The sequence below is a fragment of the Pediculus humanus genome, genomic scaffold, assembly GCF_000006295.1.
Source record: "Pediculus humanus corporis 1103172108298 genomic scaffold, whole genome shotgun sequence".
Taxonomy (NCBI): domain Eukaryota; kingdom Metazoa; phylum Arthropoda; class Insecta; order Psocodea; family Pediculidae; genus Pediculus; species Pediculus humanus.
Genome location: NW_002987867.1, coordinates 47,195 through 65,777, shown reverse-complemented (window position 1 = coordinate 65,777; position 18,583 = coordinate 47,195). Strand labels below are relative to the sequence as shown.

The window sequence follows — 18,583 nt, the reverse complement described above, 5'->3', positions numbered from 1 at the left end:
ACTTCTTTATTTTTTGCCATTCGATATAAGCAAAATAATTTAATAATCAAAAGAAAAATCAAAATATGAATTATCAAAATAATGAACTCTAATGTAACCATCTTCACCGCCACTACTATAACTTCTTCCATCTGGATGAAAAGCTACAGAATTAATAGGTCCAAAGTGACCTTTGACTCTTCCAAATTCCTCTTCGAAAACCATATGAAAAAATCTAGAATCAAATTTACCTATTCTTGTAGAAGTTGTAGTTACTTCCATAGCATCTTGCCCACCTCCTAATACAACCTATTAAAATTATTAAAAATTATTATGATTTCTTAAGACGATTTAAAAGTATGAATAGACGAAAACTTGAAATTAAAAATTTATGTACATGGTCTAAAAGTGGAGAAATTGCTGCACTATTTACAGGTCTTTCTGTTTTATAAGTTTTTAAACAAAAAAGTGTATCTGAATCAAATAGTTTAGCAGTGTAATCCTTAGAAGCTGTAATAAAAAAGGTGCTGTCCTTATTCATTTGCATGTCGTTTATCATTCCAAAATGATCTTTCGTCGATACAATTTTCTTCCCGTTCTGAAAATATATATTGTAAATGATAATTAATTTTTTGAAGCAAAAGTATTATTGTAAAATATTTTACAATTAATATAAGAAAAATATAACACAAATAATTTTTACCTTCATATCCCATTGTTGTAATTCTCCATTATCATGTCCAGTAATAATAGTTTCATCAACACTTCCCCACAATAAAGAAGTAATTTTTGCTTCATCAAAAGTCATTCTTAATATTGAATTCCCTTCGAAAATATCACTGGTTCTAACATCGATTACAAATAATTCACAAAGATGTCCTCCTTGAGTAGTCGTAGAGTAACAAGCCAAATTTCCTGAATAACTAAACTGGCAACATCTTACTGCAGAATTTGTTGAAATTTTTCCAATTGATTTTCCTGTTTTAACATCCCACAAAAGGAGTTTGTTATCAGCTGCTCCAGACATAAATTTAGTTGTATCCCAATTAACATCTATGGACCATACTGCTCCTTCGTGGCCGATAAAAGTTCCTAATCTTTCACCGTTTAAAGAATACCAAACATTCGGTTCTTTATCTTTTGCAGAAGAAAATAATAAATCACCTTCTCTATTATATTTAATTTGTGTAATTGCACGTTCGTGCCCGTGTAACATCAATGGTTTCTAAAAAATATAGTTTAAAAAATTACCTTTTGATAGACAACATGGTATTTTTGACAAATTTTTTTCGTGGAAACTTTATTAGAAATAAAAAAAATTTTTTAAATTAATTTTACATATGTAATACACTTACCATGTTTAAAAAAGTTTAATAAAAAAGAAAACAATTTTAAGGAAAAATGTACATTAATCACTTTAAAGGTTATAATTAGTAATATGTAGACAGCATTCTATTGAAGTATCTACGACATATTATTTTCCTTTGATTCGTGGCTTTAATCCAAAAAAAGTTTTAGCGTCTGCTTTAAATTTTTTATAAACAAAACGTCCAGGATGTTAAACCTTAAGTAACAGTATTTTTTCAACTCATTATTAAAAATGTTTCATAGTTCTATTTGGTTTAAATATTCGGCCTGCAGGTCGATTTATTTAATGAACTGTAATTCACGAAAATCTTTTCTCAAAAGAAAATCATTAATAATATCTAAACAAAATTCTTTCTGTACCAGAAAAGCTGTTTTGGTATGGCTAGATAAACAAAACTTACCCTCTTTACTTAGTACAAAAAGCATTAAAAATTTAGAAGTATTCAAACGTAATGTTAGTAAAACTTCAGTTTGTTTGAATACTAAAAAAGAACCTAATGATTCGGATAAAAATCCTCCAGAGAACAATTTTAATTTTTTAAAATTTTTAATGACCTGGGCTGTTTTGTGGTTCATATATTCTTTACTATTCCGTAATAGTAATCAAAGAAGATTTGAAGCTGCTATTATTTCTTGGGAAGAATTTAAAAATGATATATTAGCCAAAGGAGAAGTAGATAAACTTATTTACAGCTTAGAAACCCAACAAGTTCTTGTCGTTTTACAAAAAGGAGCCATTATTAAAAATAAACATGTATGTTAAAGTTTTTCTTAAAAACATTGAGAAAAAAAATTTACTTAATAAATTAATAATAATTCTTAGTTCTACTGCTTATGTTTTGCTTCAGTTTTAGTTTTAACAACACTTTTTCTATAGGCTTTATAATGCTGATGCAATAGTGTAGTAATTTTTTTCAATATAACATTTAATACCGTAATTGACTTTTAATTTTTAAAAAAATATTTTAAAAATATTTTTTCAAGTAAATTTTAGATGTAATTATTTCTATTAAGTTATAATTTTTAATCATTATTATTATTTAGTAATTGATTTATTTCACTTCGTGATAGTTACAGAGATATTAATGTTTAATATTTTTAAGATTTTAATTAAAAATGGCATCTATCAATTTTATTATTAATTATTCTTTTTTTAGCCTTCATCTCCATTTTACATACTCAAAGTGACAGACAGTAGTAAATTTGAAGGAAAATTAAGAGAGGCAGAGAAACAATTGGGTATATCTCCAAAAAATGGAGTGCCTATCGAATATTACAGCAATGCAGCAATCGATACATTGCCTGCCATTTTGACTGTTTTGATAATAGGATTGTTATTTTATAAATTTAGAAATTTTAAATTTCCCGGATTAACAGATTTTGTAAGTAATAATTTTTTTTTTTTTTTTTTTAAATTGTAGGCTAATAATTGAATAATGCATTGAAATTAATTAATTTCAGATGAATATATCAAAAGCAAAATTTACATTGGTTGACCCATTGACTGGACCGGGAAAAGGAGTGAAATTTTCAGATGTCGCAGGTTTAAAAGAGGCTAAAATTGAAATAATGGAATTTGTTGATTATTTAAAAAGACCGGAGCATTACAAAAGCCTTGGTGCAAAAGTTCCAAAAGGTGCACTTTTACTAGGACCTCCTGGTTGTGGAAAAACTCTTTTAGCTAAAGCTGTAGCTACTGAAGCCAATGTACCTTTTCTATCCATGAACGGCTCTGAATTTATTGAAATGATTGGAGGTTTGGGTGCAGCTAGAGTTCGAGATTTATTTAATGAAGCAAAAAAACGTAGTCCTTGCATTGTTTATATTGATGAAATTGATGCTGTTGGAAAAAAAAGAAGTGCTGTAGATTCTGGTAGAGGTGACAGAGAAGGAGAACAGACTTTAAATCAATTACTCGTAGAAATGGATGGAGTGGTTTCAAATGAGGGTGTCGTATTGTTAGCATCGACAAATAGAGCAGATGTATTGGATTCAGCACTTCTCAGACCAGGACGGTTCGATCGTCAAATTTTAATTGATTTACCGACTTATGATGAAAGACGTCAAATATTCGAACAACACTTGAAAAGTATTCATTTAGAACAAAAACCTGAGCTTTACTCAAAACGACTTGCATATTTAACACCGGGTTTCAGTGGTGCCGATATTGCTAATGTATGCAATGAAGCAGCTTTACACGCCGCCAGGCATAAAAAGAAAATTGTTCAAGGAGATGATTTAGAGTATGCAGTCGAAAGAGTTGTTGGAGGTACTGAAAAAAGATCTAGCGCCATGTCACCGGAGGAAAAAAAAATGCTCGCTTATTATGAAGCCGGTCGCGGACTTGTCGGATGGTTATCAAAATACGGCGAAGCCTTATTAAAAATTACAATCGTACCTAGAACGGCTACGGCAGCCGGATGGACGCAATTTGCACAAAGTGAAAAATTTTTATACACGAAAGAAGAATTAATTGGAAAAATGGCAATGGGTCTCGGAGGTCGAGTTGCCGTGTCATTAATTTTCAATAAAGTTACCAGCAAAGGTGAAAACGATTTGAAAAAAGTCACCAAATTGGCTTACGCTCAAATAAAAACATTTGGAATGGGAGAAAAAGTCGGGCTAATGTCATTTGATGGACCCGGTTCAGATGAAAATGTTAAAAAACCTTATAGTAAATACCTTGCTGCTTTGTACGACGAAGAAGCACGAATGCTGATAACATCAGTATATAAAGAGACTGAAAAAATTCTGTTGGAAAATAAAGAAAAATTGTTAAAAGTGAGTAAAAAAAAAAAAATCGTATTAATAAATCAAATTTATAATAATAACCTTTGTGTGCTTCCATTTTTTTTCAGTTGACTGAAGAATTAATAAAAAAAGAAACGTTAAATTACGAAGATATCGTAAAAATAATCGGGCCTCCGCCCCACGCTGGAAAAAAATTAATTGAACCATTCGAATTTGAATTATCTCTTACGCAGGCTGCAGGCCCCGACGAACCTCCGATTTCGAACGAAAAAATTGATTCGAAAGAAGAAAATACGTTGGATAATAAATAAATAAAATGGATAAAAATGTAGTTTAATTAATTTGTAAACAGTGATATTTTTCTTATATACATACGTTTTAATAAAAACGGTTTTTTTTTTCTCCCCCTAATGATAAACATTTAATAATTTAATAGTGTACACCCATTGACTTTTTACTTTGTTTTGTTCTGGAAATTTTATCCAAACTGAATCGTTTATTTGTTTCATTGTTAAATTTCCATCCCCGTAACCCAACATGGCGGCCGTTGCATTATAACCTAATTTTATCGATTTTAAAACGACTGATCCGCGATTGGGCCATCCGATTACCATCGCGTAGACATTTTCGTCTTTTTGAGTATACCTTTAAATAAAAATGTTGTCGTTATAAATAAGATTATTCGTTGGAATAAAATATGTCTGAGGATTTTCCACATTACCAAACGTTATCGGAAAAACTGTCATTTTGAACAACCCACGGCCGTGAATAGTAAATTGCTTCTCCATTGATTTGTAACCATGTACCTATTTGTAATAGTCTTTCTTCGTAAATAGGTGTTATTATACCTTCTTTGGTAGGTCCCACATTAACCAAAAAATTACCTTAAAAACAAAAAAGGCTGCTTTTAGTTTAAAAAAATGTTTTTAAAATTTGTTTAAAAAGTTGCTTACCTCCACAAGAAATTGTTTGAACCAATTGTTGTAATAATTTTTCAATGGTCATGTAATCACTTAATGGCGCGTTTCTTCTATACCCCCAACTTTTTGAATCGATAGTAAGACAATTTTCCCATTTATGCGTTTGAAGAACTCCCGGATTATATCTATCCTGACACGTGTAAAAATCGCCATGTTTGCACAGACTACCTTGACCCCAACGGTCATTTGTCACGACCGTATCCCGAACTGGACTATCATTGTAAAGCCAAGCTAAAAATTCTTTCGAAGTCCAGTAAACGTCTGGTGCTTCCCATTCGCCATCAGACCAAATTATCTTTAAATAAATTTTTCATTTTGTTTATTTTCGTAAAACTTTGAAAAAAAAAAAAAAAACAAAAAATGGCGAAATTCTTACTTCCGGTCTAAACGTATTAACTAATTCGTATAATTCCGGCATTGTTTTCATTCTAACAAAACCGTTTGTCGTAAAATTATTATCTTTATCTTCTAAATAAAGTGGATTGAACCATTCGTAGAGAGAATGATATAAACCAAATTTTAAATCCGTAAAATTTCTAATGGCGTCGCTTAATTCTTTAACGAGATTTCGATTGGGTCCGACATCTTGTGAATTCCAACTAAATGAATATTTCGATGGCCATAACGTAAATCCTTCGTGATGTTTACTTGTCAGTACGACATACCTAAAAATTTTAACGTCTTCTGCTTCTTTAAATAATATATATTTTTTAAAAATCATAAGTTATTAAATAATAATAATAATATTACAAATAAAAATTTAAAAATAAACTTTTGAGATAAGACATTCATATTTGTTAATCTCGATGACATAATATGATAAAAACAAAAAAAACTATAAATAAATAAATAAATATTTATGTTATTTTATGTAATCCAACGGAATTTAATAAATAAATAAATTTTTTAGGAAAATGAATGCTTTACCTTGCACCAGCTTCTTGAAAAAGTTCAGCCCATTTTTGTGAATCAAAAAATTCAGCCGTGAATTCTTTGGCAAAATCTTGATACGTAAAATTGGGTGGATAATTTTTTTTCATAAAATCAACATATGCTGGAACTTTTCTATTTTTCCAACTGTTCCAAAACCATTCTCCACCATAACTTGGAACTGAAAAAACTCCCCAATGTATGAAAATCCCTATTTTGGCATCGTCGTACCACTTCGGTAAAGGTCTAGAATCTAAACTTTTCCAATTCGGTTCATACTTTTCCTCTGTCATAAAAAACAAACAAACAAAACAAACAAACAATTTTTTAAAAATTAAATTCGTTTGTTACACCCCCACCCCCACCCCCCATCATTCCAAAAAAACATTTATATATACCTTTTGAAAATGAATACAATCTAGCATCAGTTAAATAATAAAAAAAACATGATATTAATATAATAATTACATTTAAATTCATTTTTGTGATTTTTCCACCCACTACTACCACATTTAAAAAAAACTATAATAATAATAATATAATATAATATAATATAATAATAATAATTAAAAGTTTATTCCATTGCTTTTATATTATTTAGTATCTATGTCAAGTGAGTAACAAAACAAGTAATTTTTTTTTTTTTTTGTTATCAATTAGGGTGTTATTATCTATATATATATCACTTAAAAGAGAGAGAGAGAGAGTATTTAAATACACAAAAATTATTATTATTATTATCACTAACCACCTTAATATATATTTATTAAAGTATTTTATGTTAATAAGCTTAGCATAGTGTAAAATTATACCGAAATTATTATAACTTGTAGAAAAAAAAGTCGACCGTTGTCAATTTATTTAATTAATTAATTAAAAACAAATTTAAATAATAATAATAATAATAATTTTTTTTTGTTTCTTAACGTAAAAAAATCATAAAAACACTTTTATCGATATTCTTATAACTTTGACTACATAAACAAAAAAAATAATAATAATATTAGAATTATCATCATTATGTTTGTATGTTGCCAAATTGTTAACAAGCTTAAATTATGGTGATAATAGATTATTATTATTATTATCACGTCACCAAATATGTTTGTCATTTAGAAAAAAAAAAACAAATTCCATTACAATTATTATTATTATTTCTCCTGTTATTATCTATAAACGTAACAGCTTATTAAAAAATAATAATGATGATAATAATTATTGGGTTACATATTAACTTAATAAATAAATAAAAAAGAAATAATTAAAACAAATGAATAAAATAGAAAAAAAAAGATTTTCCCAAGTACTATAATAATATATTTTTTTTCTTTTTTTTTTTGTTTATACTTAAATAAAAAAAAAAAAAAAAAAAAAATCAAAATTTTCATTAATAATAATAATAATAAAAAATAATTCGAGTTGTATGACAATTCATTTTTTTTAACTATTGTTCGATTGTTTGCATGTATATATATATATATATATATATATAATTAAATAAATGTTATTCGATTGATAAATAAAAATTTTTACTTAATATTTATTTTTTGTTACACATGGATTATTGCTCTTATTGTTTAATAATAAAAACAAATGATAAAATATTATTATTATTATTATTTTTGTAAATTAATTTAATTTAATTTATACGAATATTTATGTAAATATAATTTATATTAATAATTTTCCTACGTAATTTTTTATTTTATTTTTTTATGCTTGTTTATCCTATTAAAAATAATAATAATAAAATTAAAATAATAAAAATTATAATAAATAATAAATGTAAAATTAACGAGTTTAAATTATAATTTTTCTTAAATAATTAATTAATTAAATTTAAAAATTAAAAGAAAAATTTTAATTGTATCAAAATCAAAACCATTTTTATTTATTATTTATTGAATGAATTAATAACTTTATCGAAATTGCATTTAAAAATAAAAAAAATTCCATTAAAATTTTATTATTATTATTTTTTTTATACTTAACAAGAATTAATAATAATAATAATTACATATAAAAATTTTCATTAACATTTATTTTAAAACATTAAACTTATTTATGTATTAATTTATTATTATTTAATTAAATTTAATTATGTATTTATTAAATAATTTTAATATATATATATAATTTAAATTAAGATAAGTGTTATGTTTTTTTGCTGTTGTTGTTGCTGTTGTGAATATTTAAAAAAATTATGTTTAAATAAACTGTTCACCACCATTTTGAAATTTATTTAACAAAAAAAAAAACAAAACGGTTTGTTATATAAACAAACATTAAACATTCGAATAACTTTTTTGTTTGTTTGTTTGTTTGTTATTGAATTCGAAATCAATTTAATAATATAATAAATTATGTTATTGAAATTAAATTTAAGTTTTATTTATTTATTTATCGAATATTAAAAGTAATGAAATATTTTTTTTTTTTTTTTTAAATTTAAATTAAATTATTTAAATTAAATAATTAATTAATTAAATTTCAATAAGGCCTTTTAACATAAAAGCACTTATTGTTTTTTTTTTTCCCCCTCCATGTTGTACACAATAATAAACATTCGAAAAATTGAAAACCAAATATTCTTTTATTTTTTTTATGTATTATTACAAAACATTGTTATTTATTTAAATTTATTTTTTTTAAATAAAAATTTAATATTTTAATCATTAATTAATTATTATTATTATCTTTTTTCAATAAATATTTATCTAATCGATTATTATTACCATGCCCGACAACATACAAACTTATCGTTTTTATTAAAACAGAACCTTTTTTTTTTTTTTTAAATTTATTTTATATTATGTAATTAATTACTATTTATAATAATAATAATAATATTATGACTCAACACTGTGAAATTCCATCAAATTTAGTAGCCAATTAAGTACTGGAAAGCTTTTGTTCATTTATTACAATTCATTCAAACAATAATAATAATTATAATATTAATAATAATAATAATAAACCTCTATATTATAGGTTTAATTTAATTTTTTTTCTCTCCGTTGAAAAGTACTGTAACTTGTTGAAAAACCGTCCGAATGTAATCAACTACGCGTTCACACGAAATGGAACTGATGTTTTTAATATTTTCCCAATGTGCTTTTATATTAGGATTAGAACCGAAATAATTTGAAACATAACCTGCAGCAACACCTAAATAATGTAATGACCCATCAATAACAGGGTCAATATATGAAACGATTAATATTCCAACATTGGCAACTTTCTCCGGTAAAAACTTTGATCCGGATAATAATAAATGACCAAATTTTTGTTTCACATCCATAAATTTATTTTTATCGACAAGGTAAAAAAATCCCAAGAAAATAAACATGTACAAACATTGAATTAAAAATGTTATGAATAAATTTTTTAAAAATGAATCTGAAAGAAAAAAAAAATAGTTTCATTTAAGAAAAATACTACTGCTAATTAATTGTTAATTTAATAAGTGATAAGTAATAAAATAACTTGCCTGATTTTATTTTAGATTGTTTTGATTGAGTTTTTTGATCTTTTTCTTTTTTATTCTGTTTTAAATTTACTTTTGGCATATTTTTCTTCTTTTGAGCTCCTTTTTTATCATTGGTCGTTTCTCCATAATTATTTTTCTTCTTATCGTTTTTCCCTGCCTTTTCAGCCATTGCTATAAAAATGAATCGGGGGAAAAAAAAAAAAAAACTGAATCTTACAAAGGCTTTTGCAAATTTCACAAATGTACAATTATATATTTTTAATGAAAATATTAGGTAGCACGATGCATTTCAATACAAATTCAAAAATAACTTCAATATTGTTAAGTAGGCCTAAATGAAATCTTGAAAGATTGATGCATCTTCTTTAATGGTTAAGTACCTTAAATTCCAGGTCAATGAACCATATGTCCAAGAAAAAAAGCAAAAATTAAATTTTAAAAGCATAAGTAATGAATTTATTTATGAGTAGAGGAAAAAAGAAAATTCAATTAAAAACAAGATGTAATTTAAATAATTACTTAAAATGGCAAAAATAACGAATGAGTGAAAATAACTATTGAACCTTATTTTAAAATGAAAAATCAAACACGTGTTTATGATAATTGAATATAGAAATAATCAAACGAAGAAAATTTAAAATGTTTTACAATTTTCACTTGAGTAAATGTATATTTTTAAGAATATGAATTAAAAAAATTTTTTACTTAAACAATCATTACCACTTTGCAGATCGAATGATATATATATATTTTCTTTTTGTAAATTAATAAATTTTTTTATTTTAAATAAAAATATAACCGTACACTTAATAAAAATTAAAATAAAATAAAATAAATTGAAAATGAAATTAAACACGTAACAAATGTGTTGAACGTTTACCTTAAATTAAAAGTAAATTAATAAGTGTAATCAATTTAACTTCCACGTTGACTGTCGACGTAGAGACTTATGCAGGTTGTTTTTGTATTGAAATTATTTTATTTTATTTCGTATTTAACTTAAATAATTGAATTATAAAATTCAATTCGTTGTGTGTGAATCTCGTAAATCTAATTTACACAATTAATAAAATCAATTGTATTATAACAGAGAAAAAAAAAATTTCTATTCAACTTAAATAATAATAATAATAATAATGACAATAGCTTCCGAAAGGTTAGCGCCACTATCGCTATAAATATAAATGGAGATGTTAGTGCCACGACAAAAAATTAACGCAAATGATTTCCGAATTGAAAAATAATAATGAAAAATATTCATTTAAACAACCGTGGAAGAAAAACTTGTATGAAAATGTTGGATATCCGGATAATTACACGGATAAATCATTTTTAAAAGATTTGAAAAAAAATATTTACGTTAAAGAATTAACGTATTACGAAACCCTATCGGAAGTTGTTAAAATAACCGAAAAACTGTGCATAAGTATTATTTTTTCAATTATTTTTACTTATTTACACAACGATTGGATTTCACCGCGAACCGTTTTTCTATTCACGAGCGTTATTGTTATTTTGTGTTATTTTTATTACGCACAAACTCACACGTCGATTTCGTATTTAATGATCATATCGAAAAATTTCAAAAGGGTTGGAATTTTACTATTGCTCGGCTATATTTTATCACCCGTTTTAAGAACTTTAACGGATACAATAAGCACAGATACAATATATGCAACTTCTACAATTATGATGCTGATACATTTAGGATTTTTTGATTATCGTTATCCAAAATCAGTTGTTACGAGCTCTCTATCACTCAATTCTGCAATATTCAGTTCGGTGTGTTTAGCTTCTAGACTTGAAACGTCATTTCATGCATTTGTACTTTTAACAATATCAGTGGAACTTTTTGTGCTTTATCCATATTTTCGTTATTCCATTATGGCATTTAGTGTGACTTTTTGTTTTATACTATCAACAGGTACATTTTTTTTACTAGCAGCCATTTCTCTTTCGTTAAGTATATCATTTTTATTATTATTAATTATATTAAATGTTGTTTGTCCACTTTTATTCGTTCACTGGCAAAAATATAAAGATAATATTTATGGACCATGGGATGAAGCTATAATTAATGTTAAAAATAATGTGTCATAAAAGTTATGAAAAAACAAAAAAAAAAAATGTTGGCATTCATAATTTGTAAAAGGTTAAATTAAATTAAATTGTTTTTAATTTCAAAATTTAATAACTTGCCATTCGTTAACAAAAAAAACATTTTTTTTTCTTTTTCTCTCACAACCTTTCTATATATAAAAAAAAAAAAACTGAAAATTTGTATTTACATTCAAGTATTACTTATTTTTATTTACACATGTAAATGTAAAATTTCAACTTATATCGACTAATTGTTATAAAATGGCTGTTGTGTGTTGGCAGTGACTGTTCAATTATTATTATTTAAGTACAATATATATATATATATATTTTTTTTTATCTCGAGAATTATTTGACAGGCACAAACTGTATTAATCTTTTTATTCTCCTTAATAAAGCCGTTAAAAATTCTTTATTTTCTTTTTCCGAATCCTCTTTTGTCGCTATTAATTTTTTACTGAAACTTTCATTGAAAATACTGATTAAACCATTTTTTAATATTGTTATATCTTGACAAGTCACACTCATTAGAGAAGTGTCTTTGTTCGATATCGTAGATGCTAAAACACTTTTATTCAAATCGAAATCGAATCCTTGTTTGGGCTTTGGCAATGCTCTCAACATGAAAAAATCCAAATGACTCCAAATGATGTACAAACAATTCTCAATGAGAAAAGAGCAATGCTCCAATTCTAACGTTTTCTGATCCAGTCGTTTTCTTATTACTTTGGACGCAGAAAAACGAGCCTCCTTAACGGAATTCATATCATTCGACATTGGACTGTCGGGTAGAAATTGTTGCAGTTCCGAACCCGTCATGTTGGGTACGGCCGATAATTTTCTATTAAGTTGACTTATTATCGATGACTCTCTGTGATAGTAATTCACGCATTCGGTCAATTGTTGAACGATGTGTCCCAGTAATGGATTTTCACCGTTACCCCGCCCCCCACTTCTCCCATCTATTGTTTGCTGATCTATTAAACCGGGCCAAAACACGGGCTCGGTTGCTCTGTAATCGATTTTATCTTTGCTAGAAATGGCGTTTCGCACGTGCACCAAAAGGTTGCACGCTATTTGTGATATTTGAAGAATGGTTTCTATTTTTTCATCCGTTTGCGATTCGAAGAATGCCGGGTTTTCCACTTTGGACGACAGCGAACTGTTACCCCAGATATCTTGAATTAATTCTTCGGTAATGACGAATCTTTGAATCAAATCCAACATTAAAGTTTTCAACAAATATGGAGAATGAGCTCCGTGACGTCGATTGACGTCGAAAAATTGAACCGCATCCTCGAGTTGTCCTATTTCTGAAGATCGTGCTATCACACTCGTCAACCTGGCAACTTCTTTTAAACTTCCCAAAGAAGATCGCGGCGAAGCGTTTCTTAATATGCTTGCGACGGTGTCTCCGTGACAGAGCAAAAAATGAACTATTGCTTCATTGCTGGAATGATTTTCGGTTCCGAGGGAAGTGACGATGGTATCGAACAAATTTAACGCCGGAAACAAAACTTGTTGAAAGCGTTCGCTTTGAGATGGCACAAAATCTGTTTCGATTTTTAACTCGTGAGGCAGAAGGGGTTTCGGATGAAAATCAAAAACTTTCATCGACGATAGACAATTTATTGCATTTTGTTCAATCAACAAAATGGCGCCGTCTCGGGTGGAAGCGATTCTGCTCAACAAAACCAATTTCGATTCGTAAACGTAAAGAGGTCTCAGAGTGCTCACGCGATCGTTGGCACAAATCTCTACTAATTCATCATCAGATTCTAACAAACTGTCAATCAAATGCTGTAAATATCCTCTGGCGGATAGAAAGCCCACCCACGATGTAAACGGATCAAGTTCTATCAGGACGTCCATGCAGGAAAGTGCAAGCATTCGACAAACGTCGTGACCTCTTGTACAATCGTGACAAAGAGCATCCGCCAATCCTTCACCGAAGTGAGAAATAACTTTCAATATAACTTTTCTCAATACATTTTCAGAATCGCTAGGAAGTCTGTATCTTGAATTATCTAATCTGGTGGTGTAAAGACTATCGCCATCCTCAAAATCTTCTTCTCCGTCCTCGTTAACGTCCACGCACGTTATATACAAGAAATTCAAAAGTGAGCCGTATAGATTTGCTCTTAGCTTTTGAGAAGCAGTTCCTGAATTGATTATCCATTGCAATATTCCGCAAAAGATATTTTTTAAAGTGTTAGAATTCGCTTGCAGAGTTGAAAGCATGATCGTGATTTCTCCCGTGTCTTCATTTCGTCGCGTCGCAGAATCTCTACTCTCCCGATGTTCTAAAGCTTGGCACTGTCTTAAATTAACTAAAAGGATCATGATAACTCCCGATGATAAACTGGCTATTTCCGGCACTACATTCTCTGCAGCTATCACTTTATAAAGTAATATGTGAAGAGTATCGATAATTAACTCTTGCCGGTAATCGTTTTGAAGAGTTTCGTTCGGAGTAACTGCAAAAATGATTTCGGTAACTTGTCTCCAGGCTTCCATTAAGTGCAGAGTCGCCGTTGCTTTTGTTTTCAGTTTATTTTTAGCCAATGCGTATTCGCACACGTCTTTAATTTCATTTAAAATCAATTGTCGTTGTGAAGCCGTGGAACTTCCTTGAATGGCCGCCAACTCATCCGTTAGTATTTTATGAAGAACTTTGACATCGACTAGTTTTAGTGCTTGATTTACTTGCACCTCACAACGAGTTAATATTGTTTCTATTTCGGAAGAATCGAAAAATTCCCAATCGGGAGTATGAATGTATTCAATACTGAAATTGATTAAATTTAATATTCTGAGAAATCTTTGATCGTTCCTTTTTTGACCGGAAGTCGAAGAATTCAAACTTTGTGAAAAATCCGGGTCTAAAACTCTCGGATCAAATGCGTTGTGATTAACGATGTCATCTTCATCAACCATTGAACGTCCATCTTCTTCTGATTGATCTCCGATAAGTAAATTTACTAAATTTTGCAATTGAGAATTTTGTTTATTAGCAGCGCAAATTTTCAATTCGATAGCCACGATTTTTAATAGCCAAGCCATTTGATTACGCTCCGAGGAATTTTTATGAGGTTTAAAAGGTAGACAAGCCACATGTCGAGGAAGAAAATCGTGGCAGCATCTTAAAAATCTTAAAATCGGTTCCGAGGTCTTACTGTTTGAGCATAGTTGATACAGTAAACAATACCCGATTTCGAGCAGCTTAGATTTAGGAACGACGGTAAAATTACCGGTTCTGGCTTTGATTCCGTCGTTTAACATTCGAAGCAACGAATGTAATATAGTTCTTGGAGTTTGTAAAATTCCAGGCTGCTGAAAAATCATTTTTTTACAATCTTTGTTTAAATCGAATCCAATTAAATAGAGAGCAATATTTGGAGATGAGAGATTCAAACTTTGTTGAAGCAATTTTAAAATTATTTCTTTGGTTTTGCTTCTTATACCAAAGTCATCTTCATCATCTGGATTTTCCTCATCGTCTTCCGCTTCTAAACATTCGACGAATCCATGACGTATTTCTATTTTCAATGTCGGTGTACTGGTAAACAACCCGACGAGATGAATTTGAGTAGAAGGTTGAGAAGCAATAAATGCTAAAATTCGTACCGAATGGTACGAATGTTTCGGCAGCCATTCATTGTAAACAACGTATTTCGTAATATTAAGCATGTGATCAGTTTTTCCACTTCTAGGATTTACGCCTAGTAAAAGTTTTGACAATCCTATTAGTAGTAAAGAAGCTCCTGCGTTTGTAACCAATGATAAAAATTTTGTTTGAAGAGATAATGCAACGTCTAAAAGTTCCAAACAATAAAGATTACTTTTCTCCAAAGCTTCTTTTCCAGGAAATGTCGAATACGTATCTAGTCTTTGAACACCTTCATCAATTAAATGAAGAACCTAAAATTAAAAATTACAATAACAATTTAAAAAAAAAAAAATCATAATTTTAATATTTAAATTATGAATAAAATTACCAGTCGCAAAAGCTCTGATTTATTATTCAGGCTTATCATTAGATGGTATCCTGGTGGTGGATTAATTGGAGTAGTTCCACCTCCCGGAGCTTCAACTCTAACACCGAAAAAATCTTCACTACGGGGCTCGTATTGCTTCAAAAACTTAACCAAAAGTTTTAGGCAACTAGTTGCCACCTGCCATTTTTCTTCGGGGTTTTTATAAGACCTGTTGTTGAATTTTAAAAATACAGAATCTATAATAAAATGCAAATAAGGATCAAATCCTGGAGTACGACAACCTGCACCGAGTAATCGAGGAACAGGGACATCGGTTAAAACATCCAAAAGATGAAGAAGAGCTCTCGTTAAAGGGAATTCTTCATTTCTTGATTCTATTTCATCCAGTTCGGTCTGCAAAATTAAAACAAAAATAATAAGTTTTTTTATGTTTTTCTACTGAATGATTAAAAATCAAATTTACAGACCTTAATTCCTCTTGGTGTATAACTACTAGTACTAGGAATGGTAGTAAGAATTTGAGAAGCTTCCAAATTATGCCATAAAGTAGCAGCTGTACTTGGGGTTTTGGCCAGGGCGGCTAAAGTAGTCAAAAGATCGGCTTTTAACAATATAGGAACCGAACAACTGACTAAACCCAAAAGTACCGTCAGAGGAGACCAATTTGGGTTTTCGCACAAAGCCACCCGCGAAAACTCATCTTGCTCAGCTACCATTCTAATAACACTTAAAACACTGTGCAGTCCTTGAACTTCTTGTGGAGTGATTCCTTTAGGATAATTACGATGTCTATAAACTGTATCATTGGCGGGAGGATGTTCCTGTCGCAAGTTACTAAAATATCGGCTTAAAGAATTAAAGAAGTGATCCCATGATATTGTTGAGCTCACTAAAGATTGACCGTCTTGCCTTAATAATTTGTAAGCAAAGCAAGCTGAATGAGGAGAATTTGAAAGGCTACACAACATTTTTAAGTAAGGTACAAAAAATAATGATGGTATAGTTTCTCCAGACATTTTGACAAAACGAAAAAGTGATACTTGTCTAGACTGATATCTATAATTAGATTGAGAATCTGGAGGACACCAATATTCTAAACATAATTCTAATTTGTATGGATCTTTTGCATATAAATTTGCGACTGCAAGAAGTAAATCCTCGAAATCATGAGAAAGATCCGAAGGAGCTTCCAAACCCTGTTGCGCATACATTTGCGTCATTCTAGATGATTCTTCTCCTTTTTTTTTTAATTCTGCAACTTTTGATGGCATTAAAACGATAAAATCAGTTAGTAACTGATGAAGTCTTCTGGTAAAAAATTCTTCCTGGTATATTAATGAATTCTCATAAAATGTTCTATTTAAAAATTTAAAAACTTTAGATTTTATCGCAGCATCAATTGCAGCTTCTTCATCCTCGTAATTATCATTTGAATGTTGTGGAAGAGTTTTAAAAATTGAAAGAGTTATGCTCCATGCTAAACTAGTTAAAGCTCCCAAACCTTTGCACTCCCAAGAAGAAGTATTATTTAGTTCTCTGATTAAAGTAGTACAAAAGGTTTTGTCAGCTAAAAGGGGATACTTTTTAACAATCTCTTCATTATCCTCATGTCTTTGCAGAATACTTAAATCCAGTGCATAGAGCAATGCCATTTCTAGAGTTAAAGTAACATTATCAATACCGCCTGTAGATTCCTCTTGTATTTTAGTTCTTTTCAATAAGTGAATTAATTTTAAAGTTGGATCCTTTGGCAACCCACATTGAGCTGACCATATAAAAATGGTAAATGCTACATTTTGTTTGATTGAATTAAATAAATCAATCACTTGTTTATGATGTTTCGGGCCACCTAAAGCTCTATTTTGCTGTAACAATTCAATTTCTTTATAAAGATCCAAAGTGTCGACCAAAGTTAACAATTTAGAAATTAATCCATCTTCCATTAATTCATCAGTGTAAGCAGTAACAAAATCAGATACTTCCTCTGAACAATTCGATGAGAAGTTAAAGCCTTTTCTGGCAGCAACTAAGGAATGTAATGCGAGGACTAAGCTTTTCCTTCCATCATAATATAAAATAACTGCGACCAAGCCTCTTGTTAGCCCTGGATGATATGGCATCTGAGCTTGAGCTATACATAAAAGATCTAAAGCCATTATTTCATTTAAATTATACATATCTGAAAGTATGAGGGCTTCATCGACAAGATCTTTTGATAGAATTTGATGACCGACATCAGGTAGTGTAATGCCTTCTGTAGTGCCTTTTTTTAATTCATCTCTACTTTTAGCATTCTTTGGCTGCAAACAAAAAATTTTATAAGAATTATAAATTGATAAACAGTAATTAATTAAACAAAATAACTTTAATTAAACTTTACCGGATTTTTTAATAAATTGATGAAATTTTGCTTGTGTCTTTTAAGAAGTTCAACGAATTTAGGAGGCACATTTCCTTCAGGTCTTGAAAGTACTGCTTCAACGGTAACAAGCAGTTCTTTATAAGGAGACCACATATCAAAGCTTTTTTCCATTTTTAAAAAAAAATTAGATTAACAGAACAAAAAAATTTAATAACGCGTAAATAAATTATCATATAAAAAACGTTAACCCCCCTAATAATATAAGCAAAATTATTAATTTATCAAATGGCGGCACTTTGCTTCATATACTTTTACATTTCTAGTAAGTTTTACAGCGTGCCGGCGGTTGCCTAATTTTTTTTTTTTTTTAGGTTGGTAACTTGTTTAAACCGTAAATTACAGACGACGACAATACATATGATTATAATTTAAAAATTTATTTAAAATTTTTTGAAATTTCTAATAAACTTTTTATTATAATAACTATTTTACATAATGTATATTTTTGTTTGGGAACCACTTTTGTTTTTCATTAAAATGAGTTATTTCCTGAGTGAAATTTTAATTACAAATTTTATTAACATTATTTTTATATTTTTTCGATTATTGAAAACACTTAATTCGG

The 18,583-nt window shown here is 28.8% G+C and overlaps 5 protein-coding genes across 5 annotated transcripts; 2 read left to right on the top strand and 3 right to left on the bottom strand.

Moving 5' to 3' along the window:
- Positions 1 to 39: 39 nt before the first annotated feature.
- On the bottom strand, positions 40 to 1,195 carry Phum_PHUM561140 (eukaryotic translation initiation factor 3 subunit, putative; the record flags this gene model as incomplete). The annotated part of the gene is made up of 3 exons (XM_002431891.1): positions 40 to 288; positions 377 to 577; positions 683 to 1,195. The coding sequence occupies 3 exons, from the start codon at positions 1,193 to 1,195 to the stop codon at positions 40 to 42; spliced, it is 963 nt and encodes a 320-aa protein (XP_002431936.1).
- A 384-nt stretch (positions 1,196 to 1,579) lies between these two features.
- On the top strand, positions 1,580 to 4,409 carry Phum_PHUM561130 (paraplegin, putative; the record flags this gene model as incomplete). Its single annotated transcript, XM_002431890.1, has 4 exons — positions 1,580 to 2,101; positions 2,505 to 2,729; positions 2,809 to 4,128; positions 4,206 to 4,409. 4 exons carry the CDS (start codon positions 1,580 to 1,582, stop codon positions 4,407 to 4,409), a joined length of 2,271 nt encoding a protein of 756 aa, XP_002431935.1.
- Positions 4,410 to 4,505: 96 nt separating this feature from the next.
- On the bottom strand, positions 4,506 to 6,301 carry Phum_PHUM561120 (Plasma alpha-L-fucosidase precursor, putative; the record flags this gene model as incomplete). The annotated part of the gene is made up of 5 exons (XM_002431889.1): positions 4,506 to 4,743; positions 4,820 to 4,982; positions 5,052 to 5,373; positions 5,455 to 5,743; positions 6,006 to 6,301. The coding sequence occupies 5 exons, from the start codon at positions 6,299 to 6,301 to the stop codon at positions 4,506 to 4,508; spliced, it is 1,308 nt and encodes a 435-aa protein (XP_002431934.1).
- A 4,418-nt stretch (positions 6,302 to 10,719) lies between these two features.
- On the top strand, positions 10,720 to 11,598 carry Phum_PHUM561110 (Phosphatidylinositol N-acetylglucosaminyltransferase subunit C, putative; the record flags this gene model as incomplete). Its single annotated transcript, XM_002431888.1, has 2 exons — positions 10,720 to 11,392; positions 11,423 to 11,598. 2 exons carry the CDS (start codon positions 10,720 to 10,722, stop codon positions 11,596 to 11,598), a joined length of 849 nt encoding a protein of 282 aa, XP_002431933.1.
- A 348-nt stretch (positions 11,599 to 11,946) lies between these two features.
- On the bottom strand, positions 11,947 to 18,129 carry Phum_PHUM561100 (uncharacterized protein; the record flags this gene model as incomplete). Its single annotated transcript, XM_002431887.1, has 4 exons — positions 11,947 to 15,519; positions 15,597 to 15,989; positions 16,064 to 17,896; positions 17,977 to 18,129. The coding sequence occupies 4 exons, from the start codon at positions 18,127 to 18,129 to the stop codon at positions 11,947 to 11,949; spliced, it is 5,952 nt and encodes a 1,983-aa protein (XP_002431932.1).
- Between the last annotated feature and the right edge of the window lie 454 nt (positions 18,130 to 18,583).